The 14,993-nt window shown below is 31.6% G+C and overlaps 1 protein-coding gene across 1 annotated transcript; it reads left to right on the top strand.

The window, feature by feature from the left end:
- The first annotated feature begins 3,878 nt into the window (after positions 1-3,878).
- On the top strand, positions 3,879-14,968 carry LOC137394591 (zinc finger SWIM domain-containing protein 7-like). The gene is made up of 4 exons (XM_068081324.1): positions 3,879-3,949; positions 6,649-6,670; positions 12,084-12,186; positions 13,666-14,968. The coding sequence occupies exons 1-4, from the start codon at positions 3,880-3,882 to the stop codon at positions 13,894-13,896; spliced, it is 426 nt and encodes a 141-aa protein (XP_067937425.1). The 5' UTR covers position 3,879; the 3' UTR covers positions 13,897-14,968.
- Positions 14,969-14,993: the final 25 nt, after the last annotated feature.

The following is a 14,993-nucleotide window of genomic DNA, read 5'->3' as shown; positions in this document are numbered from 1 at the left end:
AATTTTGGTCACATAACGATCTTATTCTTTCTTTTTGTTTAATCCATGTTGACCCTGTACTTTTTGGAATATTTTCTCTTTTTGATAATGCTGATAGCTTATGTCCTGCTTCGATTTCCTCGAGTACTTTAAGTTTGTCAGAAGGTTTCCACGCTTTTCTTTGCTTGCGTGATGCCATCGTAAAGCGGATGTCTGTTATAGCAGGCGCCAAGCCACGAGCCTATTTGTGACATTTTATCTTTATGTATCCGCATATAATCACTGTTACAATATGTAGTTTGCATGCTGTGTCTATATTTATTAAATTTTTATCGCTAATACCTTCTAACGTTTATAGCTTGGCCGTAACTAAGCGGACGTCTTAGCGACCCTATTAATCATTTTTATACGATTTCTTTTTCGGTTCCATTATATGGTACGGGGGAAATTATATGTACACTGTACGCGTATAAAAAGCGCTTTCGTTAAGAAAGCAGAGTAGTCTCAGCTCCGCGACTAGTGAAAACTCTTTCGAAATAAATTGAACGGAAACCACGTTTGTGAATTCGGCAAAAAACTGTTCGAATTAACGGTGCCGAGGTCGAGTTATATAAAGCCATTTATCATTGCGTGGGAACGGACCAAGCAAATCCATTCGAGTTAACCATGTGTTCGATATATCCGAGGGCGAGTTATCCATGTTTCACTGTATACGACGAGTTGGAGGTCAGTTAGCAAATTTGTTGTATCCCAAGAGGTTAATGTTGCTCCGCTTGAAGGAGGCAAGATGCCCGAACTAAGAAAAGAAAAGCAATTCACCTACAAAAGGGTTTATCTTCTCAAAATTCGAACGAGATGTTTAGAAAATACAAGATGTGTGATGTCATTAAGGGTAACGTACAACCCTTTGTTTGAACATCACTTCGAATGAAGTGCTACTTAAAAAAACAGAGTGTCATAGTGTTCAAATAAAGCTTTTACGGTATCTCCTCTAACTGGTCCAGGTTTTGAATTACTATGTCCATCATGTACATGCTTGAGACAGTGCATTTCAAAGCAACAATGGAAAATTCATATACAATTGCCCATTTCAATTTTAAACTTCATGTTCATGGCCCCCTAGACTCATTGTGGGATCGGTGAAGCTGTCTTTTAGTGTGTGCAACCAATATAGACAGAGCTACAACTATTACAATCATCACACTGTCTAAAATGTTCTTTTATATGTGCTAACACGTGATTGGTAGAACAGACTCTGTGGAGCCTCTAAACTTCAAATCAAAGGATGCTCCGGGCAACATTGAGGTGCAAGCCAACTCTGACCATTTCAAGTGATTCCTTCAATTGTCAATTAGGACTACTACAAATTTTTCATGAACTAAACAGCCATTATTATTTTTGCCGTGTGACTTAAACATTAAAGGTTTACTTACAACAAAATGCACATTACAGTTATTTGGTATAAAATGATTCACCGTGTCTTACTCTGCTGTATTGTAAGTGCACAATATGTGGAAATGTGATTACAAGTTCTTAAAAGCTCAAAAGTGAACAGTTAATCGCAGCCATCACGAAGACGCCGTAGATTAGAATAGAATCCCTTTCCAAAACGGCTCAAATGGGACATAGTTGAACAAGATGGTTTCTGTTTACACTTTCATGCAACCTCATTCGTCAACACATTTTCACAAATATACTTCACACATTCAATAAAACCATGTCTATTGTCATTATGCGTCTATTCCATCATCATTGTAATGCTGTCGTTTTGAGCGCTGATATCTCAAAACCCACCGTAAAAATTTGTTTAATTTTGTAACTTTAGCTCGAAGGAGTGCATATCATCCTCTGATAAACATGACGAGTCTGTTTGTCACTTGTGATAGTCGAAAAATGCTGCAGAAATTATTCGCACAATTTGGCAGGAAGTATGGGTCACATGATCAGATTACGACTAGACGATTAGACCAAGCTGAAACAAAGCTGTAAAGTAGCGAGCATCTATATTTGATACAGGCTTTTCGGTGGAACCCGAAATGGTTGTCATAAACTAGTGCTACGAGAAGTTTTATATTGAGCCTTTTATTGGCCTTTTAATTCACGTGATAACATCACTTGTCAAAACACTAACTAAATTGTTTGAGTACGTCAGAGAAGTAAATTGATTCCAACCTACAGCGTTTTCGTGATGGCGGCGATTAACTGTTCGTTTTTGAGCTTTTAAGAGCTTGTAATCACATTTCCACATATTTTGCACCTGCAACACAGAAGAGTAAGACATGTGAATCTTTTGATACCAAATAACGGTAATGTGAATTTTGTTGCAAGACACCCATACTATTTGTTTTGGAGTTGTCCTCACACAAAAATAGCTAACTTCTTTTCTGAAATTTTACCTCGTATTTTCTTTTAACTGTAAAGCTGTGCTACTCACTTGTATTGTATATAGTTCTTTCCTATGTCTATCCCTTATAGCTTCTCCGTGCATCGCATGAAGCTTCTGACCCGTGTCAAGGTCACAACCTTACATGACACTAACTGCTAGTTTGTGATTATCATGTATGAATCCTACGTATCTTAAGAAACTTTTATAACACAGGCATTCACATCTTCCATCATCCATGCTATCCTAATGTTAATTGCAATTAGTAGAAGGCCTGAACTTCATTTTTGGCAAAACTCTGACGCTACCTAGACAATGGAGCATACAGTAGAAGCTCCTATAACGTAGAGGCTCCTATAACGTAAATTACAGATAATGTAAATGATTTATGTGAATTTTTGCTTTGTCCTAGGTAAAAAATTCCATATAATGTAAAGTGTCAAGTAGAGCAACTTCTCAAATTCAATTTGAATGGTAACATATCTCACTGCACTTGTGAGAAAATACGATATACGTATGGTGTTATATCTATTATATATACAACTTCAATGACAATAACATTTTAGTTCGTCGTGATAGATCGTCAGATGTGTTGACAAAACAGAGAATAAAACAAAGAGGTAGCTGTGTAATTCTTAATAAATACTTGAAGGCAATTGATAGGTGCAGGTGTTACAGCGTCGGTCTACCAATCTGAATGTCACGAGTTGGAAGTATCGCCGAAAGTTATCTTTTATCATAACCTTGACCCCTAGGTACAGATAGACGACGAACAGGTAGACATTGCTCTTTTTATAGTAAAATATATTTCTGTTTTGTTTTGTTGTAGACATATAAAATATTTGTTTTTAGTTTTATTTTGCAGAATAGACTGCTGTCTAGAAAAAATGAACAAATTTTTGTAAATAGACGTCGAATATGTGCAGTCCCCCATCAATTTATTGTTAACATATTGCAATCGTGGTCTATAAAACCAGTGAAATTAATCAGAAAAAGGAGAAAAGTTGTCGATGCAAACTAATAATATTATAGTCACGATACAACCCACAAATTAAAAAGTCAAGTCTTTTTTCTTTTTGTTTGGCCTGTTTAAGGGATGAGTTTAAAAAGATTTTGGAATCGATTATGGAATTTACATGGATTTTACTGTTCGTATAACGTAAAATCTCTATAATGTGAAAGTTCCTGGAATGGATTATTTACGTTGTAGGAGCATCTACAGTAATTCCGTCACAAATGCATAGTCTGCTCTTTTGTTGCTATGTATAACTCTGTGCACTAATTTAGCTTGTTTTTGGCACAATTATAACTAGTTTTTTCATTGGACTGTTGGATGAATACTTGTGTACATCCTTTTACATACTCATAATCCAGCTTTTATAGTATAATACTAAAATTAACAATTAAAAACACAAGAAGATCCATTGTTTTCATTTATTATGAACAGCTCCCTTGGGACTGTTCTTGATGCTTACGTTTCTAATATATGCAGTAGGTTTAGTGACTTACCTTGTAGGATGAATGCCACAGATGTTCTTCTTGCCGAGCTTTGTTCCACCGTTAAACACGCTGCCACACATTCCTCAGGTAATGTTGGGAAGAAAATGTCATTGATAGCTAGTAGCAGGTCTCTGGACACTTTCTAAAGTTCAACTCGCCTCGATTTTGCAAAGCTTTCATAAATTGGTCTTTAGGTCAACTCGTAATTTTTCCACAGTTTTTGCTCATACGGAAGTTCAACAGGCTACAAATTTATGAACAAACAGTTATATTTAAGTGTATACTAGTACATCAATTTTTAGTTTTTATTAGGTCATAACTTGGTGTTTTAACTGTATTATTGCATCTTTACATTTCTAGTTACAATGATTTATGGTATTAAGATCTGCAAGTTTTCTTTGATAGTTTTAATTTAAAGATGAACTTACCCAACATTTTATCAGAAAGTATCGATATTTTTTATTATTTGCGATTGTTTTTGATGTTTGAGGTGATCTGACTGCCAGGATGTTTTAAAATTAAAATCGACAAAACTTGATTACGGTTAAAACGCTCAGAACAGAAATACATGCAAAATGACATCACTAGTCGTTATCATTGCTATAATTGATATCGGGTATTGCATTCAATTTGCAGCATTGCGCGTCTCTATTCTGTTCATCTCCTTGCAACTACAGATGTCATAATTACACTTTCACTTAAACTGAGCGTTTCAATGACGATCAAGTTTTGTCGATTTTAATCTTGAAACATTCTGGTAGTCAGATCACCTCAAACATCAACAATAATCGCAAATGGTAAAAAGTACTGATACCTTCTGATAAGATCTACTAAAATTTTTTGCAACATCATCTTTAACTTATTACGCCGTGTGACGTATTCGTTTCCAGTTCCTATAATTCTTGTGTCACATCTCGTCAAGACTATCGGTTCAAGCTTGAGAATGTAGCTAACAGGCTCAGACGGCCATCTTCTCGAGTCATTCTTGCTACAAATCTTGTTAGATTAGTTGCGGAACAAATTCTTTCACTCTAAAGTTTTTTGATGACCTTCACTTTGCTCAGTTTCTTTGCTATGGCATCTCCAGGTGTATTTGATTTATTGTCCCGTAGGCTTTTAATTACTGCGAAATTTAAATTTAAACTAGTGCGAAATAAACTGGACCCCTTTGTTGGAAAACTAAAATTCTTATCTACGGCATTGTTCCTCATTGCAAATTTAGTCAATAGCCATAAATTGTACGTTAAATTAATCTTTATTTTGTCCTGACTTTAAATATGAAAACCAAGCAGCTGTAAAATTATCTTTTTGAGTGATCACGTAGGCTAAATTTTAAACATTTCTAATTTTATTGGTTGAAGATAACAAGCTGTACAGATATGATCACAGTACATACATTTTTATTAGCTTATTTTAAGCCATATACATGCATTATACAAACGTATTATTGTAGCAATTATACTGCTCTCTAATTCACAAGCACTTGCATATCAGGGAAAATACGCATTTGAAATGCTGACGAGAAAGCAATGCATAATTATAGGATATTAAGTACATGACCGTATAACGTACTGGCAAATTAATACATGAACATCGTCTTTCCTAGAAACTTATATAGAAAGATTAACACATGATGTAGAGATTTAGGCGCTGACGGCAAGCATGAATAAAAGTTTTATGCAAACATTTTTAAAACATTTAGTAAGTAGATTTTGAAATTCCAGAAAAAAATTTACTGAATGTGAAGTTTGCAATGCATGCTTTTACAAATATGAATGCTTGGTTATTTTAACGGAAAGTTAAAATATTTTTAAAGGAAAGTTAAAAACTGATAATTCTACTCAAATTTGGTCCATGGTAATGGGTTCTTTGTGTGCCATATATTGATACTAGATACAGTTAGGTAGATGATAACACTTGGTGTGACTCTTCAAAACAATTCTTTTAAAACAGAAATATAAATAAATAATTTTTGGCAAACGGATGTCGCTGTTGAATTTGATGCTAGTGCAGATATATTTGGTTGGCTTGCTAGCGCTAGGAATTACTAGAGTTAGCATTAACAAGACTAGACATGGAATTAGCAAGTACTTTGGGAATTAAATATATGGACCAACACTTTTGTGGACAATGAAACATTTTTAAATACATTGGATAATAATTTCCAATTAGGGTTTTTTAAATATGCAAGGCATGTAAACTAGATGATATATTTATTATATGTTCTCATTCATGCCCCCAGTCAGGCCCATTAAGTATGTAGTATGTAATTAGTTGAACGATGCATTGATAAGCAACCTGGGTTGTGTACGCCTTTACATTCTAAATCTCGCTTTTTATCTATGCGTCAATGTGATTTTTATAGAAAATTACAACTGATGTCAAATATGAGATGGAAATTTTTTCAAACCACCCAATAGTGTTAATTAATAACCTAATTATATACCTATAATAGTAACCTTAATAAATAAAATAATATATAATAATAAAGGAACCTTTTAATAATTTGTATAATTTAATGATTTACAGACTTTATGGAGGTTTGTGCAGCCTGGAATGTTGGCACAAGATGGTATTTTAGACTCTGTACTAGCATATCAGTTTATTTAAGAGTTTTATTATTGTAATTATACACAGAGTCTATCAGTAAAAGCATGAGTCAAGGTCACTCTACTAAGTCTGCTATAAAAGGAAACACCTGTTAAGAAGTGTCACTTGATCAAAGGAATCAACCGTTAGAATACATTTGGTTACTTTACACACTGTGTTTTTTTGTATTTTTGTAGATTATATGGATGCCCTTTCAAGGTATAATCATCTAAGTGGTTTGTATATCTGTAACTAGTTAGCATTAACTCATTGCCCCTTTTCTCAAAGACCAAGTTTACATGGGATGGTGTTACCCGAGCTGCTCATGGTTTTGCCTATTTGCTTTTGGCTAGTATTTCCATAGAAGACTGTAGTGTCAAAAAATCTCTTAAAGTTGAGTTGGCTAGTCTTGGCTGGGCTGCAGATCAATATGTACATGTATATATCAACATGCGCTAAATCTCAACTAGATGTGAAGGTCGAAATCTATAACATATAGTCAGCGGAATCAAACCCTATTTACTAACTATAAGACGTTGTGGGATTACAGAATGTTTAACACAGATGGATAATATTGTGTTTTACCACTAACAATATTTATGATTGGACACTAAACAGATAACTTGATGGCACTAATTGTTTTGCCTCTATTGGAAAAGAAAAATAAAATAGTTTTCCTTTAATTTGCTAGAAAAAAGCATTTTTGCATGTAATAATGTGCAATATATGGTATCTAGATGAATTAACATGGTTTCAGCTAGGTGCAAAGATGAAAAATGGGGAGAATAATTAGGTGGTCTCATAATTTCTGACAGCACTGTAAAGTAGTGGCAGTTTATAAGGACGCTTTTGTTTAACATATTAGAGTAAATATTATGTTCGAATGGCTCACGTTTGCAGGAAATCCTGTGTTTTTGCAGTTTGCTTATTTGCATTAATAAAATATCTGCTATTTGAAAAATGTTGGTTCTTAAAAACTCAAAAGATTGTTGACACCATACAACAAGTATTTGCTTCTTCAACGCTTCTCATGTTTAATTTTTTTATTGAATTTTTTTCGCTAAATTCATATTTCAACTTCATTTTGTTGAATACTTCATCTTTGATGCTGTACAGTGGAATAGCTACTGAGAAATTTCCTTATTATGCCAAAGATTTTTTGAACCGTAGATTCTCCAGCTTTGTATCATAATAAGAAGCCCTAAACGTAACATCTTCAATACTATTTCATAAAATAATCTTTCTATTGATGTACCTCACCCCTGCATAAGTATTGTGGATCTCTGTTCTCACTATTATCACTGCATCCAGGCACTTCGTAACACAAACTAATCTAAACAGCAAATTAACGAAAAGGAGCCCATTTTTTCACATTTAAAAACTGTTAGTTCATCAGACTGAATATGACCTCTATTTTATAATTAGATGGTCAGCTGCCTGGGACACTTGTTGATGCCACTACACTGCTTAGATAGTCTCTTACTATCATGCAATAGTAATGTAGTAATATTTTGCTATGGCGTGGTAATATTTTACTATGATGTAGTAATATTTTACTATGGTGTAGTAATATTTTACTATGATGTAGTAATATTTTACTATGGTGTAGTAATATTTTACTATGGTGTAGTAATATTTTACTATGATGTAGTAATATTTTACTATGATGTAGTAATATTTTACTATGATGTAGTAATATTTTACTATGATGTAGTAATATTTTACTATGATGTAGTAATATTTTGCCATGATGTAGTAATATTTTACTATGGTGTAGTAATATTTTACTATGATGTGGTAATATTTTGCTATGGCGTGGTAATATTTTACTATGGTGTAGTAATATTTTACTATGGTGTAGTAATATATTACTATGGTGTAGTAATATTTTACTATGGTGTAGTAATATATTACTATGGTGTAGTAATATATTACTATGGTGTAGTAATATATTACTATGATGTAGTAATATATTACTATGGTGTAGTAATATTTTACTATGGTGTAGTAATATTTTACTATGGTGTAGTAATATTTTACTATGGTGTAGTAATATATTACTATGGTGTAGTAATATATTACTATGGTGTAGTAATATATTACTATGATGTAGTAATATATTACTATGGTGTAGTAATATTTTACTATGGTGTAGTAATATTTTACTATGGTGTAGTAATATATTACTATGGTGTAGTAATATATTACTATGGTGTAGTAATATATTACTATGGTGTAGTAATATTTTACTATGATGTAGTAATATTTTACTATGGTGTAGTAATATTTTACTATGGTGTAGTAATATTTTACTATGGTGTAGTAATATTTTACTATGGTGTAGTAATATTTTACTATGATGTAGTAATATATTACTATGATGTAGTAATATTTTACTATGATGTAGTAATATATTACTATGATGTAGTAATATTTTACTATGATGTGGTAATATTTTACTATGGTGTGGTAATATTTTACTATGGTGTGGTAATATTTTACTATGGTGTAGTAATATATTACTATGGTGTAGTAATATATTACTATGGTGTAGTAATATTTTACTATGATGTAGTAATATTTTACTATGGTGTAGTAATATTTTACTATGGTGTAGTAATATTTTACTATGGTGTAGTAATATTTTACTATGGTGTAGTAATATATTACTATGGTGTAGTAATATATTACTATGGTGTAGTAATATTTTACTATGATGTAGTAATATATTACTATGATGTAGTAATATTTTACTATGATGTAGTAATATTTTACTATGATGTAGTAATATTTTGCCATGATGTAGTAATATTTTACTATGGTGTAGTAATATTTTACTATGATGTGGTAATATTTTGCTATGGCGTGGTAATATTTTACTATGGTGTAGTAATATTTTACTATGGTGTAGTAATATATTACTATGGTGTAGTAATATTTTACTATGGTGTAGTAATATATTACTATGGTGTAGTAATATATTACTATGGTGTAGTAATATATTACTATGATGTAGTAATATATTACTATGGTGTAGTAATATTTTACTATGGTGTAGTAATATTTTACTATGGTGTAGTAATATTTTACTATGGTGTAGTAATATATTACTATGGTGTAGTAATATTTTACTATGGTGTAGTAATATATTACTATGGTGTAGTAATATATTACTATGGTGTAGTAATATATTACTATGATGTAGTAATATATTACTATGGTGTAGTAATATTTTACTATGGTGTAGTAATATTTTACTATGGTGTAGTAATATATTACTATGGTGTAGTAATATATTACTATGGTGTAGTAATATATTACTATGGTGTAGTAATATTTTACTATGATGTAGTAATATTTTACTATGGTGTAGTAATATTTTACTATGGTGTAGTAATATTTTACTATGGTGTAGTAATATTTTACTATGGTGTAGTAATATTTTACTATGATGTAGTAATATATTACTATGATGTAGTAATATTTTACTATGATGTAGTAATATATTACTATGATGTAGTAATATTTTACTATGATGTGGTAATATTTTACTATGGTGTGGTAATATTTTACTATGGTGTGGTAATATTTTACTATGGTGTAGTAATATATTACTATGGTGTAGTAATATATTACTATGGTGTAGTAATATTTTACTATGATGGAGTAATATTTTACTATGGTGTAGTAATATTTTACTATGGTGTAGTAATATTTTACTATGGTGTAGTAATATTTTACTATGGTGTAGTAATATATTACTATGGTGTAGTAATATATTACTATGGTGTAGTAATATTTTACTATGATGTAGTAATATATTACTATGATGTAGTAATATTTTACTATGATGTAGTAATATTTTACTATGATGTAGTAATATTTTGCCATGATGTAGTAATATTTTACTATGGTGTAGTAATATTTTACTATGATGTGGTAATATTTTGCTATGGCGTGGTAATATTTTACTATGGTGTAGTAATATTTTACTATGGTGTAGTAATATATTACTATGGTGTAGTAATATTTTACTATGGTGTAGTAATATATTACTATGGTGTAGTAATATATTACTATGGTGTAGTAATATATTACTATGATGTAGTAATATATTACTATGGTGTAGTAATATTTTACTATGGTGTAGTAATATTTTACTATGGTGTAGTAATATTTTACTATGGTGTAGTAATATATTACTATGGTGTAGTAATATTTTACTATGGTGTAGTAATATATTACTATGGTGTAGTAATATATTACTATGGTGTAGTAATATATTACTATGATGTAGTAATATATTACAATGGTGTAGTAATATTTTACTATGGTGTAGTAATATTTTACTATGGTGTAGTAATATATTACTATGGTGTAGTAATATATTACTATGGTGTAGTAATATATTACTATGGTGTAGTAATATTTTACTATGATGTAGTAATATTTTACTATGGTGTAGTAATATTTTACTATGGTGTAGTAATATTTTACTATGGTGTAGTAATATTTTACTATGGTGTAGTAATATTTTACTATGATGTAGTAATATATTACTATGATGTAGTAATATTTTACTATGATGTAGTAATATATTACTATGATGTAGTAATATTTTACTATGATGTGGTAATATTTTACTATGGTGTGGTAATATTTTACTATGGTGTAGTAATATTTTACTATGATGTAGTAATATTTTACTATGGTGTAGTAATATTTTACTATGGTGTAGTAATATTTTACTATGGTGTAGTAATATTTTACTATGGTGTAGTAATATATTACTATGATGTAGTAATATATTACTATGGTGTAGTAATATTTTACTATGGTGTAGTAATATTTTACTATGATGTAGTAATATTTTACTATGGTGTAGTAATATTTTACTATGGTGTAGTAATATTTTACTATGGTGTAGTAATATTTTACTATGGTGTAGTAATATATTACTATGATGTAGTAATATTTTACTATGATGTAGTAATATTTTACTATGGTGTAGTAATATTTTACTATGGTGTAGTAATATTTTACTATGGTGTAGTAATATTTTACTATGGTGTAGTAATATTTTACTATGGTGTAGTAATATTTTGCTATGGTGTAGTAATATTTTACTATGGTGTAATATTTTACTATGGTGTAGTAATATTTTACTATGGTGTAGTAATATTTTACTATGGTGTAGTAATATTTTGCCATGATGTACTCATCTAGGTATCATCATTATTTTGTAGTGGGCTGCAAGAAGATGTCAGCCAAGCACTATAAGCTAAACTAATATTATTATGGCTAGGTTGTGTTAAAAATAGCCCTCTGACCTCAATAAAAAAAAGATTTCTAATGAATGTTATTGTTTTTAAATGGTGGAAGGCATGCTAATTAGTGGGGTTTATTAATCATCCTTGTGGAGATTAGGCTATCACCTCAGCTGAAAAAAGTTGTTTTTGGAGTTTTTACGATCTCACATGATGTTCATTTCCGTCGTAGCGCAACCATTCAAGTATGAAGTTTTAAAGCTGATCGGCCTTACTTATGGTTGTAAACTAAAGTAGTAGTTAATTAGTTAATGACTATGGTACTGTGGATATGATTCTATTGCCTGCCTTTTATTATATTCTAGTCTCAATATCCTCTTTCCTGGAATCACAGTTGGAGCTCTAGACATCCTTGACCAGGGTCACATCGTTAAACTTCAGACTTTAACAGGGAGACACATCTTCCAGGTAATTCCACTCAATTTGGAGTCGTCTTTTCTCATTATAAAAGTATGTACATGAAATAGATAAATAATTTTTCAATTGAAGTTTCAATTGAAAATAATAGCTATAATCCAAAATATCTCCAATGTATGTTTTTATTATGTTTTATGTTAAAATCGCTAGCAGCTTTGTCACTTCTAAAACTGGAATAATTCGAGAATTTTCATGCTTCACATGCTGGAACTGCCTTTGTATGTCAGGACAAACATTCGTGCAAATTTATGTGATGTGGGTATGCAAAGGCGATAGTAAGTGGATGTTTTTAGTATTATTAGTGACTTCATTATTTATGGTTTAAATTCTTCATTATTTGTGGTTTAATTTGATCTATCTACGTTACCTTTTACTCACTTTATGGATCATAAACAATTATGGTTGTACCCAACCTTCATCACTTTATGGATCATAAACAATTATAGTTGTACCCAACCTTCATCACTTTGTGGATCATAAACAATTATGGTTGTACCCAACCTTCATCACTTTGTGGATCATAAACAATTATGGTTGTACCCAACCTTCATCACTTTATGGATCATAAACAATTATGGTTGTACCCAACCTTCATCACTTTATGGATCATAAACAATTATGGTTGTACCCAACCTTCATCACTTTATGGATCATAAACAATTATGGTTGTACCCAACCTTCATCACTTTATGGATCATAAACAATTATGGTTGTACCCAACCTTCATCACTTTATGGATCATAAACAATTATGGTTGTACCCAACCTTCATCACTTTATGGATCATAAACAATTATGGTTGTACCCAACCTTCATCACTTTATGGATCATAAACAATTATGGTTGTACCCAACCTTCATCACTTTATGGATCATAAACAATTATGGTTGTACCCAACCTTCATCACTTTATGGATCATAAACAATTATGGTTGTACCCAACCTTCATCACTTTATGGATCATAAACAATTATGGCTGTACCCAGCCTTCATCACTTTATGGATCATAAACAATTGGGGTCGTACCCAACCTTCATCACTTTATGGATCATAAACAATTATGGCTGTACCCAGCCTTCATCACTTTATGGATCATAAAACAATCTTATTTTTGTCTGGCTCATTATCTTTCAGTGAAGTATTTGTTGCTTTGTGGTTCCTGAACAACTTTGTATATAGCCTCCTTTCATAACTTTATAGTTCTTGTTTATTTGTCTCATGAAAACGTTTTATTGTTTTGTTAATATGTCCCCAATTTTTCACATTAAAAGTTGAGCTAAACATTGATAATTTGGGATTTCTGTTTTCATTCTTTGGTTCTTCTTTTTACTCTTGATATTTTACAGACAACTGATGTTATTGGCTAATTACGTATTAAAGGTTTAATCAGAATCGCTTAACTCAAAACACTGGATCTTTTCTGAAAAATATTCGAGTTGTCTGTCCACAGTGTACAACTAATATTACTGCAGGTTTCCAGTCCATCAGGCTTGTTTCACTGTTTTGATGTGGAGCCCCTGAGCTGTTATTGCACTGAATTTAAAGCCAACATCTCAAGAATGACTTCATCCATTATGTGCAAGCATCTCCTCGCTATAAGACTTGCTCAGCATTTGGACAGAGTAGTAGTGAGAAACATAGCTGACAACTCCCATTTCTTACGCCTCATTAAATCCTTCATGTTTGATGAGTCTCCTGCCTAAATGCGCACTATGAACTTTGAAATAGAGCTTTTTATCTCCTATATTATATTTTACATAGGTATATGGATCTATTACATAGATATATCGAACTTATTATAAAAAACATTCTATGTGATAATTACTATAGTTAAAGCTGTGTCTATCTTTTTAAAATTTTGGGTGGAGGTTGGAAAAAAGATTGCATTGTAAGGGATTGGAACATTGGGCTTAGCATACCGGCATGTTACTACTTGCGGTTGTTGTTGGCCCACATGTACATGTCATTTAGATTAGTTGTGCTTATACTTAGTATCTGTGCTTTATTCCTGACAATCTCTAACGGCACAGCAGACTGCCAGGGTACTACAGTAGTATTAATAATACGCATTACATAGATAGGATTTTTTAAGCATAATGGTGCGTTCGCTGCACATCTAACAATCTATTAAAAACTTGTACAATTTAAAAGAGTTTACTGTATTTACTTACATAATATCTATGTCTATGTAATTAGCTGTTTTCTGTGTTCAACTGAGAACAATTCAGCCACCTACAAATGACTTAACCTACATTCAATCCTTGTTATTTTATCTTTTTGCCTTTTATGGTCTGGCAACGGTGAGCTGCGCACTTCGTAGTCGATTGCTCAATAGAGATTATATCCTGGCCTTAATGGGCCACAGATGCCTGCTAATTATGCTCTCAGGCTTCAGCAGTAGGGACTCTTTAAGCACATTTTGTTATTATACTCAGCATGGCAATACATGGCTTGCAAAGTGGGCACCTGTCTATTGCGTTATATTTTTCTTTACCAATTATTGCTCTTGTTATGAATCGGCCATAATAAATTAGCAATATTGTTGTGACAAGCTCAGCCTTTTAAAGTTCTATTGACCAAGTTTCTGTGAATTTTAACTATCACTAGGTGTTTATGGCTATCGTTTTACCAAACTTATAAATAACGGCCTTCTTGTTGATCAAATTTATGTGATGCTAGTGGCTCATTGTGTAAGCTATATTATAAAGCCTTCAGTATGCACTTTATACACTCCCCAATATCTACATGTTCTAGATCTAGAACATTCCAAGTCTTTTGCGCTGTTCAAAACACATTGAGC

The sequence above is a fragment of the Watersipora subatra genome, chromosome 4 (assembly GCF_963576615.1).
Source record: "Watersipora subatra chromosome 4, tzWatSuba1.1, whole genome shotgun sequence".
NCBI classification, from domain to species: Eukaryota; Metazoa; Bryozoa; class Gymnolaemata; order Cheilostomatida; family Watersiporidae; genus Watersipora; species Watersipora subatra.
This window is presented reverse-complemented; position numbering and strand designations above follow the sequence as displayed.

Excerpts from the sequence above, each read along its gene's own strand:
- LOC137394591 (XM_068081324.1), top strand. The coding sequence starts at position 3,880 with ATGAATGCCACAGATGTTCTTCTTGCCGAGCTTTGTTCCACCGTTAAA. Across the intron at positions 6,671-12,083 it reads TATATGGATGCCCTTTCAAG|TCTCAATATCCTCTTTCCTG; the intron begins GTATAATCATCT and ends ATTATATTCTAG. Across the intron at positions 12,187-13,665 it reads CAGGGAGACACATCTTCCAG|GTTTCCAGTCCATCAGGCTT; the intron begins GTAATTCCACTC and ends ATATTACTGCAG.